We start from the raw sequence: 20,485 nt of genomic DNA, 5'->3' as shown, positions 1-20,485 counted from the left end.
ATGTGCTGCATGTGCAGCCCTAAAAAGCAAAAATAAAAACAAAACACCCAAGGGGAGAAAAAAATACACAGAACCAGCTCTCGGTTTTATTTTTTTCTTTTTTTTTTTTTTTTTTTTTAGTGAATTTTACTACATTTATACTTGTACAGCAGTCATCACAACCCAGTTTTATAGCATTTCCATCCCAAACCCCCAGCCCATCCCCCCACCGCCCCACACACACCTGTCTCCTTTGGAAACCATTAGTTTTTCAAATTCTGTGAGTCATTATCTGTTCTGCAAAGAAGTTCATTGTATCCTTTTTTTAGGTTCCACATGATATTTTTTTTTTTTTTTTTTTTTTTTTTTTTGCTATTTCTTGCGCCGCTCCAGCGGCATATGGAGGTTCCCAGGCTAGGGGTCCAGTCGGAGCCGTAGCCACCAGCCTACGCAAGAGCCACAGCAACGCGGGATCTGAGCCGAGTCTGCAACCTACACCACAGCTCACGGCAACGCCGGATCGTTAACCCACTGAGCAAGGGCAGGGATCAAACCCGCAGCCTCATGGTTCCTAGTCGGATTTGTTAACCACTGCGCCACGACGGGAACTCCCCACATGATAATTTTTAAGGTCCATCCATGTTGCTACAAATGCCATTATTTCATTCCTTTTTATAGCTGAGTGATAGTCCATTGCATATATGTACCACATCTTTATCCACTCCTCTGTCAGTCAACATTTAGGTTGTTTCCATGTCTTGGCCTTTGTAAATAGTGCTGCAGTGAATATTGGAGTACATATATCTTTTCAAGTCATGGTTTTCTCTGGATAGATGAGTTTTGTTTTGTTTTTGAGGAATCTCCTTGCTGTTTTCTTTTTTTTTTTTTTTTTTTTTTTTTTTTGTCTTTTTGCTGTTTCTTTCGGCCGCTCCTGCAGCATATGGAGGTTCCCAGGCTAGGGGTCAAATCGGAGCTGTAGCCACTTGCCTACGCCAGAGCCATAGCAACGCGGGATCCGAGCCGCGTCTGCAACCTACACCACAGCTCATGGCAACGCTGGATCGTCGACCCACTGAGCAAGGGCAGGGACCAAACCCGCAACCCCGTGGTTCCCAGTCGGATTCGTTAACCACTGCGCCAGGACGGGAACTCCTCCTTGCTGTTTTCTATAGTGGTTGCACCAGTTTACATTCCCTCCCACACCCTCTCCAGCATTTATTATTTGTAGACTTTTTGATGATGGCCATTCTGGGTGGTACCTTGTTTTGATTTGCATTTCTCTAATAATTAGTGATGTTGAACATCTTTTCATGTGTTTTTTGACCATCTGTATGTCTTTTTGCAGAATTGTCTATTTAGATCTGCTGCCCATTTTTCAATGGGATTTTTTGTTTTTCTTGGTATTGAGCTGTGGGAGGTATTTATAAATTTGGGTGATTACTCCTTTGTCAGTGGCTTCTTTTGCAAATATTTTCTCCTATTCTGTGGGTTGTCTTTTCGTTTTGTTTAGGGTTTCCTTTCCTGTGTGAAAACTTTTAAGTTTAATTAGGTTCCATTTGTTTATTTTTGTTTTTATTGTCATTACTGTAGGGGGTGGATCTGAGAAGATACTGCTGTGGTTTATGTCAGAGAGTGTTCAGCCTATGTTTTCCTCTAAGTTTTATACTATCTGTTCTTTATATTTAGGTCTTTAATCCATTTTGAGTTAATTTTTGTGTACTGTGTTAGGTAGTGTTCTAATTTCATTCTTTTACATGTATCTGTCTAGTTTTCCCAGCACTGCTTATGGAAGGGACTGTCTTTTCTCAATTGTATATTCTTGCTTCCTTGGTTGTAGATTAGTTGACTGTAGGTGTGTGGGTTTAATTCTGAGCTTTCTATCCTGTTCCACTGATTTGTATTTCTGTTTTGTGTCAGTATGATGGAGTTTTGATGACTGTGGCATTGTAATATAGTCCAAAGTCAGGGAGCCTGATTGCTCTAGCTCCTTTTTTTTTCCTCAGGATGGCTTGGCTCTTCCAGGTCTTTTGTGCTTCAAAACAAACTTTAAAATATTTTGTCTAGTTCTATGAAAAAATGTCCTTTGTACTATGTCTAGATACTCATGTTGCAACAGAAGAAATGGTGGGGGAAAAACTGTAATTGTAATGTATACATGTAAGGATAACCTGACCCCCTTGCTGTACAGTGGGAAAATAAAATTTAATAAAAAAAAAAAAAAAAAAAAAAAAGAAAAAATGTCCTTTGTAATTTGATAGGAATTGCATTGAATCTGTAGATTGCCTTGGGTAGTATAGTCATTTTAACAATATTGATTATTCCAATCCAAGAGCATGGTATGTCTTTCCATCTGTTGGTGTCATCCTCGATTATCAGTGTCTTATAGTTTTCAGAGTACAAGTCTTTTGTCTCTCCCTTTTTTTTTTTTTTTTTTTTTTTTGGTTTTTAGGGCTACACCCATGGCACATGGAGGTTCCCAGGCTAGAGGTCAAATCAGAACTACAGCTGCTGACCTGTACCACAGCCACAGCTATGCAGGATCTGAGCCACATCTGCAACCTATACCACAGCTCATGGCATACCAGATCCATAACCCACTGAGCGAGGCCAGGGATTGAACCTGCAGCCTCCTGGTTCCTAGTTGGTTTCTTTTCTGCTGCACCACAAAGGGAACTCCAGGTCTTTTGTCTCTTTAGGTAGGTTTATTCCTATGTATTTTATTCTTTTTGATACAGTGATAAATTGGAATTGTTTCCCTAATTTCTCTTTCTGAGCTTTTGTTGTTAGTGTATAGAAATGCAGTCAATTTCTGTGTATTAATTTTGTATCCTGCAACTTTACCAAATTCATTGATGAGCTCTAACAGTCTTCTGGTAATGTCTTTAGGATTTTCTTAGTATCATGTCATCTGCAAACAGTGATGGTTTTACTTCTTCCTCTCCAGTTTGGATTTATTTTATTTCTTTTTCTTCTCTGATTGCCATGGCTTGGACTTCCAAAACTATGTTAAATAGTCGTGGTAGAGTAACTAGAGAGCAGACATCCTTGACTTTTTACTGATCTTAGCGGAAAATCTTTCAACTTTTCACTGTTGAGAATGATGTTAGTTGTGGGTTTGTCATATATAGCCTTTATTGTGTTGAGATAGTTTCTCTCTATGCCCACTTTCTGGAGGGTCTTTAATCAGAAATGGGTGTTGGATTTTGTCAAAAGCTTTTTCTTCATCTATTGAAAGGATCATATGGTTTTTGTTTTTCAGTTTGTTAATGTGGTGCATCACACTGATTGATTTGCAGTATTAAAGAATCCTTGCATTCCCGGGATAATCCCACTTGATCATGGTGTACAGTCCTTTTAATGTATTGTTGGATTCAGTTTGCTAGTATTTTGTTGAGGATTTTTGCATCTATGTTCATCAGTAATATTGGCCTGTAATTTTCCTTTTTTTGTGGTATCTTTGTCTGATTTTGGTATCAGAATGATAATGGCCTCATAAAATGAGTTTGGGAGTGTTCCTTCCTCTGAAATTTTTTGAAATAGTTTCAGAGGGATAGGTGTTAGCTCTTCTCTAAATGTTTGATAGAACTCACCTATGAAGCCATCTGGTCCTGGACTTTTGTTTGTTGGAAGTGTTTCAATTTCAGTACTTGTGATTGGTCTGTTCATCTTTTCTATTTTGTCTTGATTTAATCTTGGAAGATTGTACATTTCTAAGAATTTGTCCATTTCTTCTAGGTTGTCTGTATTGTTAGCATATAGTTGCTTGTAGTAGTCTCTCATGATCCTTTATATTTCTGGGATGTCCATTGTAACTTCTCTGTTTTCATTTCTAATTTTATTGATTTGAGTCCTTTTTTTTCCTTGATGAGTCTGGCTAAGGGTTTATCAATTTTGTTGATCTTGTCAAAGTTCCATCTTTTAGTTTCATTGCTCTTTTCTATGGTTTTCTTATTTCTATTTCACTTACTTCTTTTCTAATCTTTATGATTTCTTTCCTTCTGCTAACTTTAGGTCTTGTCTGTTCGTCTCTCCCTAGTTGCTTTAGATGTAAAGTTAGGTTGTTTGTTTGAGCTTTTTCTTGTTTCCTAAGGTAGGCTTGTTTTGCTGTAAACTTCTCTCTTAGAACTGCTTTTGCTGCATCCCATACGTTTTGAGTTGTTGTCTTTATTGTCATTTGCTTCTAGATATTTTTTAATTTCCTTTTTGATTTCTTCAGTGATCCTTTAGTTGTTTAGTAGCATGTTGTTTAGTCTCCATGTGTTTGTGTTTTTTGCAGTTTTTTTCTTTTTGATTTCCAGTCATATTGCATTGTGGTCAGAAAAGTTGCTTGATATGATTTCAATTTTCTTAAATTTACTGAGGCTTGATTGGTAGCTCAGAATGTAATCAATCCTAGAGAATGTTCCATGTGCACTTGAGAAGAATGTGTATCCTGCTGCTTTTGGATGGAATGTTCTATAGAATATCTATTAAGTCCATGAGGTCTGATGCATCGTTTAAGGCCTGTGTTTCCTTGTTAATTTTCTGTCAGGATGATCTGTCCATTGCTGTCAATGGGGTGTTAAAGTCCCCCATTCTTGTGTTATTGTCGATTTCTACTTTTAAGTTTGTTACAGTTGCCTTATATTTGAGGTGATGCTATGCTGGGTGCATATATATTTACAATTGTTATATCTTCTTCTTGGATTGATCCTTTGATCATTATGTAATGTCCTTCTTATAATATTCCTTATTTTAAGGTCTATTTTGTCTAATATGAGTAGTATTACTCCACCTTTCAATTCCCATTTGCATGGAATATTTTCTTCCATCCTTTCACTTTCAATTTGTATGTGTCCCTAGAACTGAAGTGGGTTCTTGAAGACTGCCTATATATGTATATATGTGTCTTGTTTTTATATCCATTCAGCCAGTTTATGTCTTTTGCTTGGGGCATTTGATCCATTTGCATTTAAGGTAATTATTGATATGTATGTTCTTATTGCCATTTTAATAAGAATGGCAATAAGACTTGTTTTTGGACTTGTTTTTGTTGGTCCTTTTTCTTCTGTTTTCTTTTGTTTTTGTTTGTTGATTGGTTGGTCTTCTTAGGGCCACACTCTCGGCACATAGAGGTTCCCAGGCTAGGGGTCAGATCGGAACTACAGCTACCAGCGTACACCACAGCCACAGCAACACCAGATCCAAGCCATGTCTCTGACCTACACCACAGCTCACAGCAACACCAGATCCATAACCCACTGAGGGGAACCAGGGATTGAACCTGCATTCTCATGGATCCTAGTCAGGTTCGTTTCCTGCTGAGCCACAGTGGGAACTCCTCTTCGCTTGTGGTTTGATGACTAGCTTTAATGTTGTTTTTGGATTGCCTATTTTGGTTTTTTGGCTTTTGGGGTTTTTGGTTTTTGTTTTTTTTTTCTTTTTTTCTTTTTAGGGCCGCATTCATGGCATATGGAGGTTCCCAGGTCTGCAACCCATACCACAGCCCTGAGTGAGGCCAGAGATCAAACCACAACCTCATGATTCCTAGTCGGATTTGTTTCCAGTGTGCCATGACAGGAACTCCTGGATTGCTGTTTCTTATTTGTGTGTGTATCTATTCTAGATTTTTGGTTTGCTGTTACCCTCAAGTTTTGATACAGGAGTCTTTATATATACAAGATTGTTTTAGTTGTTGGTCTCAAAATTGCAGGTGCACCTCCAGTATCCTGCATTTGTACCCTCCTCACAATTTCTGATTTTGGTAGTATATTTGTGTGTGGATGATTTCTTACCTTTACTATATATATGCCTTTACTGAGGTGAACTTTGTCATTGTAATATTTTTGTTTGTTTCTAGTGGTGGCCTTTTCCACCTAGAGAAGTTCCTTTAGTATTTGTTTTTAGGCTGGTTTAATGATGCTGAATTCTCTTAGCTTTTGCTTGTCTGTAAAGCTTTTGATTTCTCCATCAAATCTGAACGAGAGCCTTGCTGAGTAGAGTAATCTTGGTTGGAGGTTTTTTCCTTGCTTTAAGTATATTGTACTGCTCCCTACTGGCCTGCAGAGTTTCTGCTGAAAAAATCTGCCGATAACCTTATCAGGGTTCCCTTGGATGTTTGTTTCTTTTTCCTAACTGCTTTCAATATTTTCTCTTTGTGGAATTCCCTTTTTGGCACAACGGAAACGAACCCAACTAGTAACCATGAGGTTGCTGGTTCAATCCCTGGCCTTGCTCAGTGGGTTAAGGATCTGGTGTTGCCGTGAGCTGTGGTGTAGGTTACAGACTCAGCTTGGATCCTACGTTGCTGTGGTGGTGGTGTAGGCCAGTGGCTACAGCTTCTAGCCTGGGAATCTCCAGATGCCATGGTTACAGCCCTAAAAAGAAAAAAAAGATTGTCTTTAATTTTGGTCAGTTTGATTAATACATGTCTCAAGCTGTTCCTTCTTTGGTTTATTTGATATGGTACTCATTGTGCTTCCTGGATTTGAGTGATTCCTTTCCCATATAGGGAAGTTTTCGGTTATGATATATATGTTTTCTTTGACAAATGTTTTCTTTGGCCCTTTCTCTCTCTCTCCTCCTTCTGGCACCCCTGTAATACAGATGTTGGTGCCTTTAACATTTTCCCAGAGTTCTCTTAGACTGTATTCATTTCTTATCAGTCTTTTTTCTCTTTTTTGTTCCACGTCAATGATTTCCACTAATCTGTCCTCCACCTTGCTTATTCGTTCTTCTGCCTCCTGTAATTCTGCTGTTGGCTGCTTCTAATGAATTTTTATTTCAGTTATTATATTTTTCATGTCTGCTTGCTTAAGTTTTAAATCTTGTATATTTTTGCTCAATGTTTGCTATAAATTATCAGTCTTTGCCTCCAGTTTATTTCCAATGTCTTGCCTCATCTTCAGCGTCATCAGTCTAAAGTCTGATAACGCTGATAATCTCCAGATCACTTAGCTGTTTTTTGGGAGTTTTTTCCTTCCTCCCTTATCTGAGTCATAGTTCTCTGCCTTTTCATTTTGTATAGATTTTTCATGTGGTCTCCTTTTTGCAGACAACAGAATTGTAGCCTCTCTTACTTATGGTGTCTGTGTCCCCCTTATGCCTGAAGTTGGTGTGGGGGCTTCTTGCAGGCTTCCTGATGGAAGGGGCTGGTGCCTGCCAACTGGTAGGTGGAGCTGATTCTTATCTCTCTGGTGGGTGGGGCCTTGTCTCTGCGTGGGATTAGAGACAGCTATGGGGGGGCGGGCTGCGATCCCACCTGGATTATTGTTTGTCCTGGGGCCTCTCAGCCCTGATGGGTGGAGCCAGGTATTTCCAAAATGGTCACCTCTAGAGGAACACACACTGACGATTATTCCCAAGACTTTTGCTTCCAATGTCCTTCCCCCACAGCAAGCTACAGTCACCCCTTGTTTTCCCAAGAGATCCTCCAAGAACCTTAGTCAGGTCTGACCCAGATTCCTGTGGAGACTGCTTTGCCCTGGGACCCAGTGCACATGAAAGCCTGTGTTTACCTTCTAAGAATGGAGTCTCCATTTCCCCTAGTCCCATGGAGCTCCTGCACACAAGCCCCACTGGCCCTTAATGCCAAGTGCTCTGGAGGCCCCTTCTCCCAATGCCAGATCCCCAGGTGTGGGGACCTGACATGGGGCTCGGAACTCTCACTCACATAGGGGAGTCTCTGATATAGTTACTTTCTTGTCTGTCCACCCACCCAGCAGGTTTGTATCATGTAATAGTCCCCCTGCTGTCTTGATGTGGCCTCCTCTTCATCTTCTGGAGTAGGATATCTTTTTTTAATAGTTTGCAGTCTGTTTGGTTGAAGGTGGTTCAGCAGTTGGTTGTGATTTCGTTGCTTTTATGAGAGGTGAGCTCTGGTCCTTCTAGTCCACCATCTTAATCCCATCTCTGAGAAATTTCCCCTCTCATCTTTATGATTTCCTTTTTTCTGCTGACTTTAGGTTTTGTTTGTTCGTCCTTTTCTAAATTTTTTTTTTTTTTTTAATTTTGTAGCCGTACCTGTGGGATATTGAAGTTCCCAGGCTAGGGGTCAAATTGGAGCTGCAGCTTACAGCAATGCCAGATCCTTGACCCACTGATTGAGGCCAGGGATTGAGCCCATATCCCCATGGATACCAGTCATATTCTTCACTTGCTGAGCCGAAGCAGGAACTCCTGTGGCCTTTGTTTTAAAGTCTATTTTGTCTGATGTCAATATTGCAACTCCCACTTTCCTGTCATTTCCATTCGCATGAAATATCTTTACCAGCCGTTCATTTTCGTTCATTTCACTTTTCCTTGGCCCTAAGGTGAGTCTCTTGTTGGCAGAATATTTTAGGCTCTTGTTTTTTTTTATCCAATCTGCCACTCTGTCTTGATTGGAGTATTCAGTCTGTTGACATTTAAGGTGATTATTGATAAATACATATTTATTGCCATTTTCAACTTTGCTTTCCGGTTGATTCTGTTTCTCCTGTGTTCCTTTTTTTGTATGTGTGGTTGCCCTGTTTTTCAAGTATGTTAACCCCTTCCTATATCTGCTTGCTTTAGCGTGATAGTCATATAGGCTCAAATACATTCTTTGGATGTTCTTTTTTACATCTTCATCTTTATCCTTTGGTTTTTCCTTGTGTTTATTGTCACTTTTTTTTTTTTAAGGGCCGTACCCACAGCATATGGAGGTTCCCAGTGTAGGGGTGAAATTGGAGCTGCAGCTGCCAGCGTATGCCACAGCCACAGCAAAGAAGCATCCGAACTGTATATGTGACCTACACCACAGCTCATGGCAATGCTGGATCTTTAACCCACTGAGCAAGGCCAGGGATCAAACCTGCATCCTCATGGATAATAGATTTGTTACCACTGAGCCACAATGAGGATGCCTAGTGTTGCTTTTACAAATAGTTTTTTTTTTTTCCTTTTGGAGTTGTATCCTGGCTTATTTAAGTAATTACTTTCCAATTGAAATATCTTCCATCCTGTATCTTCTTTCTTCTTTCCTATTTAGAGGAGACCTTTCAGTATTTCTTTTAGTATGGGTTTAGTATTGTTGTATTCTTTTAGTTAGTTTTCGTTTATTGGAGAACTTCTTTATTTTTGATAATGTTGCTGGGTAGAGTTTTCTATCTAGGCTGCACATTTTTCCCTTCCAGCATGTTGAATATATCTTGTCACTCTCTTCTGCCCTGTAGTGTTTCTGTAGAGAAATCAGCTGATAGCCTTATAATATATCTTGTTGTATGTCTGTTTGGGTTCAACCTGTTTGGGGCCTTCTGTGCTTTCTGTATCTTGAAATCTGTTTCTTTTAGATGTGGGACGTTTTCCTTTCTTTCTTTTTGCTTTTTACGGCTGCACTTGCGGCATATGGAGGTTCCCAAGCTAGGGGTCCAATCAGAGCTGCAGCTGTCAGCCTACACCACAGCAACGCAGGATCTGAGCCACATCTGCGGCCTATACCACAACTCATGGCAACGCTAGATACTTAACCCACTGAGTGAAGCCAGGGATCCAACCCACAACCTCATAGTTCCTAGTCGGATTCATTTCCATTACACCATGACGGGAACTCCCAGGTACGGAAAGTTTTCAGCCATAATTTCTTCAAATGTATTTTCAATCCCCTTTTCTTTTTCTTCTCCTTCTGGAATCCCAATTATATGTAGATAATTATATTATCCTATAGATCTCTTATATTGCTTTTATGTTTTTTCATTTGGTTTTCTGTCTGCTGTCCTGATTGGGTGATTTCCATTATACTATCTTCCAAGTCACTTATTCATTCTTCTGCATTATTCAGTCTGCTCTTCAGTGCCTTTAGCTCAGCTTGTGTCTCTGAAAATGAATTTTCTCATTTTTCTTGGCTCCTTATATTTTCTAGTTCCTTTCTAAAGTAATCTGCATTACTGTTCATACCTGCTCTTAAGTCATGCAATATTTTCATTTGTTTCTTTTTGCTGTTTAGGGCCGCACCCGCGGCATATGGAGGTTCCCAGGCTAGGGGTCAAATTGGAGCTACAGCTTCCTGCCCACACCACAGCCACAGCAATGCCAGATCCTTAACCTGCTGAGCCAGGCCAGGGATCAAACCCACATCCTCATGGATACTAGTTGGGTTCATTACCACTGAGCCACAACAGGAACTCCTTCTTCAGTATTTTCATTACCTACTTTTTGAACACCGTGTCTGTTAGACTGCAGAGGCCTCTTTCATCGTTTCTTCCTTCAGGGAAATTCTCCTTTTAGCTGGGAATGGGTCCTGTGCTCATTTTGCTTATAGTTTTCTTATTCTGAGTTTAAGGAAAACAGTTATCTACTATAGTCTTAGAGGGTTATTTATATATAGAGTGCTCTTGGATAGTTTGTGAGGGCTTACTGTTTTTTTGGTTTGTATTTTGGTATGAGGGCTTTCTTTGGTTTGGATGCTTGCTGTCACTTTCTTCGATATGTACAAGCTGTTATCCCCTTGATTGGGGGTATGCCAGTGTACAGCCTGTGTGTGCTTCCAGATGAGGGCAATAGGCAGGGCCTCTAGCCAATGCCTTGTTGCTGGGCCTTTGACAGTGGTGAGGACCTGCAGGGAGGTGAGGGCAAAGGCTGCTCCTGGTTGCCATGGCCCTGGGCAGTGGCAGGGATGCTCAAGGAGGTAGAGACAGCTCCCAGAGCCTTTGACAGCAGTGAGGCAGGGCATGTGTGTTCCCAGGGGAGTGAGGGCAATGGGTGGTACTTGGTTGCAGTGCCCTCCTTGGCAGGTGACTGGGGCCACAGGTGGTACCTCTTCATGGGACACAGTAGTGGTGATGAACCACCCCCACCTCTGGAGTCTGAGATGGCTGTCCATACAAGAGGTGCCCCACTGCCCAAGAACCCACAGATGCCCAGAGAAAGATGTTCTTATGGTGGTCCTGCCCCTCCTTCTCTCACTCCTCCCAACAGTGGTGCCTTGCTTCTCCTTCAGGCCCAGGACTCCTCTTGTACTCACTCTGCTGTGATGCTCCACTTCCCAGCCCTTTCAGGGAGAGCCAACCCTAGTCCTCTCCCTGGAACTGACCCAAGTCTCAGCATCCAGCCCCCACCTTTGTGTTGTGGTGTCCCAAGCAGTGGTATCAGTGGTCTGTGCATCTCTCTTGGCTTTGCCCTCCTCAGTCCCGGTGCTGCACTTTAAGCTTTTTCTCCGAGACTTTGAGGTTCCCTGTCTGTCCTAGCTCTTTCTCCTTTCACAGCTCCCTCTCAGGAGTGATGGTCCCATGTTAATTCCTGTTTTCTCTTTTTTTTTTTCTTTTCTACCCCCACCCCACCACCCCTTTTTGCTCTGGAGGGTTTCTTGCCCTTTTTGGAGGTCTCGGGTCTCCTGCCAGAGTTCAGTAGATGTTCTGTGTAAATCGTTCTACAAGTGTATGGGTTTTGAGGAGTGTGTTTATGTGGTTTTTTGTTTTGGGGTTTTTGTTTGTTTTTTGTTTTTTGTTTTTTTCTCGCTTCTTAGGGCCACACCTGTGGCAGATGGAGGTTCCCAAGCTAGGAGTCGAATTGGAGCTACAGCTGCCAGCCTACACCACAGTCATAGCAACAAGGGATCTGAGCCACGTCTGTGACATACACCACAACTGACAGCAACGCTGGACCCTTAACCCACTGAGTGAGGCCAGGGATTGAACCTGTGTCCTCATGGATACTAGTCAGATTCATTACCGCTGGGCCACAACAGGAACTCCTGTTGTGGGGGGGTTCGATGTGTTTGTGTGAGAAGGTGTCAGGTTTTACTCCTCCACCATCTTGATCCCCTTTCTCCTTGATCCCGTACTACCTTTTCTCCTTCTTTTTGTAGATACTATTTAAAAGAGTGTTCTGGGCGAGTTCCCATTGTGGCACAGCTTAACTCCCGTCTCTTTCCACTCCACACCATCCACCGTAATGTCAGTAAAGCCTAAAGCTCTTATCTCCCCCTGGCCTTTTCTCAATCCAGGCCCACTTGCTTATCTATAGATACATAAACTAAATAAATAGTTGTTGGAATGATCAGGAATGTGAAGTGTAAGAAAAGAAATAGGAAGAAACTAAAGCAGTAGACCACCAGATTACCTCCTACTCCAGAGATTTCTAAGGACAGTGGCTTTCATTCTTCATTCTTGGGAGCCCCAGCCATCTATAAAAGTGCTTCTGCATAAAGCAAAGGCCAGAGCTTGAACAATCCTGTAGTCAGACTATCTCCTCACCCAGGGCAGCTTGATTTTATTTGTTATGTATATTGGGGTTCCACTTAAGAGTTGAGGCAAAAAGGGTTCCATTGGTTATAGAAAAGTTTAGAAACCACTGATCTAGAAAAGTGGCTTCTGTCACCTACCTTTTTGTTCAGGGAAACAAACCAGATTCCTGGTCATTTGTTTAGAGAAGTTAATGCCAGACTTTTGATGTCAAAGCAGAAGACTGAGACTCGAAGGAACTAAGTCCTACCCGTGTCCTTTGTCTTGGGGCCCCTTGGCATGAATCAGAGGGTAGAAAAGTCTGAGCTAAGAGACCTTTTCAGTAGGACCTAAAAACCTTCAGCCTTGTAGCTGCAGAATGCTTGAATTTCACTCCAGTCCTCATTTGTGTTTTCCAGGTACAGTCCTTGCCCGTTGCCTGGTGTTTCCTCTCATCGTGAAGGGCCAGCGAGAGGCAGCCAAGATCCACAACCACTTGCCAGAGATTCAGAAGTTTTCCACTCGAATCAGAGAAGCCAAGTTGACAGGAAACCACACTGAGTGTGAGTCAGTTAAGAACGAGCGTGGGAGAGGACCAGAGTTGCCCTTTCCCTGCCATTCAGCCAAGGGGGAGGGACAGCCTAAGTCAGGAGTTGCTACAGTCGAGCAGGTTCTGAAGATTCACCTGTTTCTTAGGCCTGATGCTTCCGGTGACTGGCCCGGGTCAGTTAGAAATCTCACGGGCCATGTGATGAGGATGGTCACCTCCACCAGCATAGCTGTTAGCCCAGCCATTAACTTCCACTCCCTTTACAGTTTACAGGGCCTCCTCGGAAATGACGTTCTACCAGAAAAAGCATGATATTAAACTCTTTAAACCTCTTATTCTGCCTTTGACTCAGGTGAGCAAATACACATTTCCCTTCGTTAACTTCATCTAGAACCAGTCAGATTATCTCCTGTTTCCCGTGCTCTAGACCCCCAGAAAGCAGGTGGTGATGATACTATGCTACATGGGTTTCAGTAATGGAGTAATGCCAATGTCCCCTCTGCTAAAAGGTCCTGACACTGTTTATCTTGTACCATAGGCCCCGATCTTCATCTCCTTCTTCATTGCTTTGAGGGAAATGGCCAACCTTCCTGTGCCCAGCCTGCAGACAGGTGGTCTCTGGTGGTTCCAAGATCTCACACTATCTGACCCCACCTACATATTACCCCTGGTGGTCACTGCTACAATGTGGGGTGTCCTTGAGGTAAGCTCAGGTTTGCCAAGTGCCAGACTTGCACAGTGTGGGGACTGAGGGGAAAGTAGTTGTACAGAATAGTCATTCTTTTCGAGTTGATGGATAAGAAGTATGAGCTGGGAGTTCCCACTGTGGTTCAGTGGTTAAGAATCTGACTACAGCACCTGGGGTCACTGCAGAGGTATGGGTTTGACCCTCAGCCCAGCATAGTAGGTTAAAGGATCCAGCATTGCTGCAGTTGTGGCAGTGGCTCAGATTCAGTCCTTGGGCCGAAAACGTCCATGTCCCACGGGTGCAGTCATAAAATTCTTTTTAAAAAAGAGTTCCCTTCATGGCTCAGCAGTTAACAATCCCAACTAGGATCCATGAGGATGCAGGTTCAATCCCTGGCGTCACTCAGTAGGTTAAGGATCCAGCGTAGCCGTGAGCTGTGGTGTATGTCACAGATGCAGCTTGGATCCCATGTTGGTATGGCTGTGATGTAGGCCAGCAGCTGCAGCTCTGATTCAACCCCTAGCCTGGCAACTTTCATATGCCATGGGTGTGGCCCTAAAAAAAAGAAAGAAAGAAATCTGAGCTAAATGCAATTAAAATTGACATGTATTTGCTATTCTTCCTCTGTGCTTTTTTTTTTTTTTTTTTTAACTTCAGTTAGGTGCAGAAACTGGCATGCAAAGTTCTGACCTTCAGTGGATGAGAAATTTTATCAGATTGATGCCCCTGGCAGTCTTGCCCATAACTATCCATTTTCCCTCTGTAAGTAATGGTTTAGGGGCTGGCTCCAAGTCTCCTGGCAGTCTGACCAGGATGCAGCTTCTGAGTAACTTCTCTTCCTTCTCGTGCAGGCAGTGTTCATGTATTGGTTCTCCTCCAACATGTTTTCCCTGGGCCAGGTGCTTTGCCTCCGTATTCCAGCCGTCCGCACAGTACTTAAAATCCCCCAGCGTGTTGTACATGACTCTAGCACATTACTTCCACGGGAAGGCTTCATTAAGAGCTTCAAAAGAGGTAATGGCCTGTTCTCTGTGAACAAGACCCCGGGGAAATGGTCCAGAAGTGGCTCCAGGACTGAGTGATTATCTCACTCCTCTTCACACAGGTTGGAAGAATGCTGAAATGGCACATCAGCTACAAGAGCGGGAACGACGCATGCAGAATCACTTGGAGCTAGCAGCCAGGGGTAAATAACCCTTGCAGGCTAAATTCTGCCGTTTGTTTCTTCCTTTCCTTTGTTCATTGAGATTTTTTTTTTCTCCTCTTCTCCCAGGTCCTTTACGCCAGACTTTTACCCACAACCCTCTGCTACAGCCTGGAAAGAATGACGCTCCCGTCACCACTAACAGCAGTAGCAACAAACCAAAGGCAAAGCATCCCTGGCGTGACACACTTGGCTGAATTCTGTTCCCTCCTCGTACTGGCAGGAACTCTCTCTCTCTTCAGAGAACTCAGCCTTAGAATGAGATTTGATGCTGGGTCCTTGCCCCAGACCTAGAAACCGTGGGACATGTTGATCTTCACTTTAAAAGTGGATTCTGCTCCAGACTCTTCCACCTAAGTGTAAGAGAGCACTGGGGAACCAAGTGATCTTCCCATCCACAGAGTTAATAGACCTCTGTACTACCCTCTGCTTTTGGATGCTTATTAAACAGGGAAATGGATTGTGTGCTTCAGAAAAAAACAATAGGTTGGGTGGTGATTGCTCTTGCTGGCCTATGCTCTTAGGAGGTATCTCAGTGTTGTAACCTGGTATGAAGGGCTTAGATGTGTTGTCCTGTCCATACTTGCCGTATAGTCAGAAATGCGTCTGTTAAGTGGAGATTCTATCTGGAGGAACCACATTCATTTACTCCAAGATTATATATAAAAAGTAGATGTGTTCAAGTTTTTAATCATAATTAAGAACAGAAGTTGATAGAGCTTTTAGCTAACAAGCTAATATTTTGCTATAGCAGCTTAGGTGTTTTCTTCAGTAGAGATGGTTGTATCAGCTTTCAGCATTTGGCTTGAGAGGGAAGAAATACTCAGATACTTTCTACAGACGATTGTTTCTAGTGTTCCTGCCAGGCTAATGTGAGCTGTCCTCAAGACACTATATAAAAATGAAGCCACTGAGAGCTCAGGATCATACCCTTTTATTGCCCAGTACCTGTGACAGTTTCATGTCTCTAAAGGAGACTGGAAATTTGGAGCATTATTAGATCTTTCAACAGAAAGGAATGGGCAGGCACCCCAGAGGTGAGTGACTATCTTAATACATGGCAGCGTGCTGCCAGAACAACCAAGCCCACACCTGGCATGCTCCCCATCACAGTCTGCTTTATCATCCCTTTAAAAGAAACCTGGAACAATATGTAGCAAAACAAATAAATTACTCTCCATTTCTCAAAAGGCAAGTTCAGAGGTTGGTGAAGCTGCCTAGGAGGCTTCTAGTAGCTGCCTCCAATGAAGTGAGCTTTCCTCTCAACTTCTTGGCTCTGGCTGGTAGGAGATAAAAGAGGCCCCTGCTTTCCACATCTCAAGATTCCTTGTGATGTTTAATTAGACTTGGGATCTTGTTGCTTGAGCATCTCTCCTCCATCTTCCAAATCCATCTCTGCAGCAACTGACATACACAGGACCTGAAGGTACCATGTGATGGATGCTACAAAGAGAAGTTTGAGTCAGAACTGAGAAGAGGTCAGGTGGGCTGAGTTCAAGTGGCACTGAATGGGACTAGGCCTGGGGGGGACAGTTAAGCCTTAACAATAGGTAGGCACTATAGCAAAGACAAGTTGGGAGACTAGATTTGCAGAAAAAGTCAAAAAAAAAAAAAAGGATAAGAGCTGAGCCAACTTGAGGATGCAAGGCTTACCCACAATCCTGCGGAGACAAAGAGGTCGTTTGTGTTCTGGCACTCTGATGATGAGGAAATAAAAGGGCAAGCCTGAGAGGGCAATGCCAATGCCGATAAGGGAGTTGATGGTATCACTGTAGAGTGGAACAGCCACCAGGAAGATGGTGCAGAGGCAGAAGACAATGGGGAAGAAAATGCTGAGCTGAGGACACAGAAGAAATACCTGAGGTTAGACAGCTCAGGACAGACCGCTAGAGTGACCCCAGCTGCCTGTGAAGAGCAGAGCTCTGAGCCTTTTTGCCATCCCCTTCATCTCCACAGGGTACCACTCCCAAGTCCTGGGCAAAGGTTTCTGAGTAGTCCCCTGAAGCAGAGGTAGGATGGAGAGGGGTTACCTTGAGAGGACGAGGCCTGTCAGGCTCCTTCCAGCGCAAATAGAGCTGACCCACGATAGAGAGCCCCACGAAGAACCAGTAGCTGAAGCTGTAGTAGTTGATGAGCTGGAAGATGTCCTCCACGCACAAGTAGATCAGCGCCATGAGACCCTGCAGGCACAAGCCCATGTCAGCTTCTCTCATAGCCTTTACTATGCAGGACATTCCTCACTCTCCTTTATCCCCCACAAACCCACCCCCTTGTCAAGTCCTCAGTCTCCCCAACTGTCTTCTCTTCCTACCCCCTTTACCACCTTAGTTTCAGCATCTCCCTCCTTTCCTATTAAGTCAGTAGCTCCTCAGTTGCTTTTCCAGCACATTTTTCAAACTTGTGCTCTTTTATAACTATATAGGTTACTTCTCTATACAGCTCAAAACAATTCCTCAAATAGCTTTTGCTCCAAACTACACCTCCAGCTCTTACCTCCTAACACCCAATTCCATACTGCTTCACCTCCAGACTCTGATGCCATTTCTCTTAACCTAAAGCCTATCCATCTCTACCACTGGCAACCCTAACCTTAAAAGTCCACTTCACATTCACTTTCTCAAGAAGTCTTGGAAGTTCCTGTCATGGCTTAGCAGAAACGAATCCAACTAGTATCCATGAGGATGTGGGTTCGATCCCTGACCTCAATCAGTGGGTTAAGGATCCTGCATTGCCGTGAGCTGTGGGTAGGTCATAGATGCCACTCGGATCTGGCATTGCTGTGGCATAGGCCAGCAGCTGCAGCTCTGATGAGACCCCTCACCTAGTAACTTCCACATGCTGTGTGTACAGCCCTGAAAAACAAAGAAGTCTTTCCTCATTCACCCTCTACCCACATGGAGGTGAATGTTTTTCCCCCTAAACAATACATCACTGTCTGCCACAGCAGTCATTACAGTATATTCCATGAACTTTATGCCTTATCCTAGACCAGCGGAGGTCACCATTCCTTAGAGAAGATGGTTCTCTCTCAAGCACCACTGCAGCAGTTTGCAATGTCTTGCCCATGGTGGATGTTTCGTCAATAGTTTGATTTCGTCAATAGAATCTTCTCTAGAGCTTCTGGGAAGCTAGAACAGTTTTATCTATTGTTACGAAAGTTTCCTCCACCTCAGGCTTTCAGCCCCAATCTTGAGATCACTTACATTGAACAGCAGAGCAGGTACCGGTGTGAACCGCTCAACATGAATCATGCAGATGGTATCAGGGAGATGGCCTTCTCTTGAGCCCACAAAGAAAAGCCTATTTTGGGTGAGATAGGAGAGGCTAAGAAATTTGTGGGACACTAGGTGTGACCATGTTCACATGCCACAAGGCCCCCCATCTCTGCCTATTCAAAAGGACTTTAATATGGAATAGAGCTCAATATTGAGATTTCTGAGAACTGTAGGTTACTGATGGGAACAAGAACAAAGGGGTTGTGGCGATCATGTGGGGAGTTCCGTGATTAAATTCTGTATCCTGTGAGTTCTACTCTCTCCTGGTATATAGCTCTTCACCATATACCCCAGTAAAAGATGCCACTCATACCTAGAAGCAGCCACAATGGAGGCATTGAGGCCACCAAAGCAGGATAATGCAACTGCCACTGGAATTGTCCAGTTGAATATTCCAAAAATCTGGTCTGCAAAAGTCTAAGGAAAATGAACAGAAAAGTCATTAGCAGGACCTAACAGGGATGGAAGGCAAGGAAGAACAAGTATGCCCCTAGGTCCCCCCTACTACCCACCCAACCCTTCTTACATGGTGGGCCTAATAGGACTTTCCTGCAAGCCCAATATACTACGTATATTCCTTTCAAGGACTACCCCCTTTGGGGGACTTTCAAGAGCAGCAAGATACCCAGAAGCCCACAAACACACCCTCACCCTTCTGCTAGTGAAAATCCTTTACCACAGCAACAGCATCACTGGCCAGGATGTCCCTCATGTCTAGCACAGTGTAATAGGCCACGTTGGTTAAGATGTAGATGATGGTGACAATGGGCATGGAAATGCCAATGGAGAGGGGCAGATTCCTACAGTCAAAACAGAATGATGGACACATTAGTCCCACAGTCTCCCTCATTCTCCACTTCTCTCTGCTACTCTCATCTGGGGATGAGGCCAGCCCTGGCATTTCCCCAGTGCTTTTGCCTTTGAAGTTGCCTAAAATAGTGGCTTAGGATCTGAACTCAAGAACTACAAGAGCATCAAGTGAAAGGAAATGTCACATTGAGAAAAGGCCCACACACAAAAAAAGGAAAAGGAAAAAGGATCAACAAAGAACTATGTCACAGCATAATAATTGCACAGGAAGGTTTTATGTGGTTTTTGTTTTACATCTAGAGGTCAGGATTCCTTCTCTAACGTTGTCAATACCATTAGTCAATATGTCTTTAAGTATAAAAGAAATTATGGAGGTAAATTGTGAAATCTAGCATCTCCAGAAAATCAAATGGGCCCTCAGTAGGAAGAACAAAACATGTACCTGAACGAGCAATCTGGGAAATGTCCATTCCCCCAACCCCCTGCCTTAGTTAGAGAACCTTGGATGCCTTTCTAACCAGTGGCAAAGAGAGACCTTTCAAGGTTCCTCTGGCCCAATAAAGCTATGATCTTTACAGACTCTTTGCCATGAGACTGGGAGGAAAACAAGAGAGAAGGGTAAATACTTAGGTCATTCACCTTCTGTCCGGCAGGTGGAAGCACCACCCAGGCCTTGATCTGCTGTTTTCTGCTCCCAAGGTTGCAACACTGGATATGTATCAAGAGTATGTTTTGTTTCTCAAAGCCAAAAGGAGTTTATTATTATTTTGGCTTTGAAATTTACAAAAACATCTCCCTGGGAAATCTTAGTTCCTAAAATCATTGAATTTTAGAACCAGGAAAGGCTCTGGAAAACATATAACCCCGTCAATGACAGATAAAGATCAGGCAAAGAGATGACGGGATTCCCGCAAGGTCATTCCACAAATCAGTGGAAAACTGGTCCAGGCCCTTTCACTCTTCCCTCACTGTTCTTTTCACTCTACCTGACTGCAGAGCAATCCAGAGTAACAGTGGGTAATATCATTGAATGACTGAAACAATACCATTAGTCAATATGAATTTGAGAAACAAGGAAGGGATCAGAGGAGAGGAAGGTTTATGGTAGTCTTTGACCTAAAGTTACCTATATAGGGATAAGTGTGAAAAAAATCAAAGTATTTTAAATATACACAAGCACATGGTACAACCTGTTTTAGTTAATACAGAAATGCATGAATATGAAAAAGCCTGTAAAAAAAAATTTTTTTTTAACCTAAGAAAGTTCACCTCTTAGCTGTTACTGTGATCTTGGTCAAGTTACTTTTCAACCTCAGCCCTCCCATCCATTAAATGAGGCTGATAAAATTGACTGGTTGTGGCATGCTGTCTGGCACACAGCAGGAGCTCAGTAAGTGGTGGCTGTTGTTACGGAAAGTTGATGATGAGGTACCTACCTCTCAGGATTCTTGATCTCTTCAGTGACATAGTTGAGGGTGTCCCAGCCCGAGTAAGAGAAGAGAGCTGAGTAGAGTGCCAGAGCGATGTCACCTGTTGAAAATGATGAACCCTCAAAGGCATTCTCAAAGTGAGTCGAGGCTCCTGGAACCCAGAGAACACAGAAAAGCAGGAAGATCAGTAGCCTACACCACAACTACAAGGTGACCCAGCAAAGGAGAGGAAGAATGTGACAATAGGAGGTGTGTGGCCTAGAACTACCCTTGCAGCAAGGGTACAAGTGAAAGAAAAGGGAGCAGAAGACATACATCTACAGTAACCGGCCAGAGTTCAGGGGGCAGCACAAGGATCTCAACAGGAAGGACCCCAGTGGATTTCTAGGGT

The 20,485-nt window shown here is 43.1% G+C and overlaps 2 protein-coding genes across 11 annotated transcripts in view; one reads left to right on the top strand and one right to left on the bottom strand.

The window, feature by feature from the left end:
• The window catches only part of OXA1L (OXA1L, mitochondrial inner membrane protein), a gene marked incomplete at its 5' end in the record, with an annotated part of 31,991 nt that extends 15,797 nt beyond the window's left edge, over positions 1–16,194 (top strand). Inside the window, 7 exon segments of the mRNA XM_013978229.2 lie at positions 12,557–12,700; positions 12,954–13,039; positions 13,226–13,390; positions 14,033–14,137; positions 14,227–14,389; positions 14,481–14,561; positions 14,649–16,194. Of these exon segments, the coding sequence (XP_013833683.1) occupies positions 12,557–12,700; positions 12,954–13,039; positions 13,226–13,390; positions 14,033–14,137; positions 14,227–14,389; positions 14,481–14,561; positions 14,649–14,776 (872 nt within the window).
• The window catches only part of SLC7A7 (solute carrier family 7 member 7), a 39,633-nt gene continuing 34,645 nt past the window's right edge, over positions 15,498–20,485 (bottom strand). For 9 of the 10 annotated variants that reach the window (XM_013978223.2, XM_013978226.2, XM_013978225.2 and 6 more), the window contains 7 exons: positions 20,101–20,245; positions 18,531–18,654; positions 18,168–18,271; positions 17,783–17,879; positions 16,610–16,759; positions 16,233–16,416; positions 15,498–16,022 (listed from right to left, as the gene is read on the bottom strand). In XM_013978223.2, coding sequence (XP_013833677.1) covers positions 15,916–16,022; positions 16,233–16,416; positions 16,610–16,759; positions 17,783–17,879; positions 18,168–18,271; positions 18,531–18,654; positions 20,101–20,245 — 911 coding nt within the window. In that variant the 3' untranslated portion in view covers positions 15,498–15,915. 10 annotated transcript variants of the gene reach the window in all.

This window comes from Sus scrofa, chromosome 7, assembly GCF_000003025.6.
Source record: "Sus scrofa isolate TJ Tabasco breed Duroc chromosome 7, Sscrofa11.1, whole genome shotgun sequence".
Lineage (NCBI taxonomy): Eukaryota > Metazoa > Chordata > Mammalia > Artiodactyla > Suidae > Sus > Sus scrofa.
The sequence above is the reverse complement of the archived record's forward strand: the minus strand, read 5'-3'. Positions and strand labels throughout refer to the sequence as shown.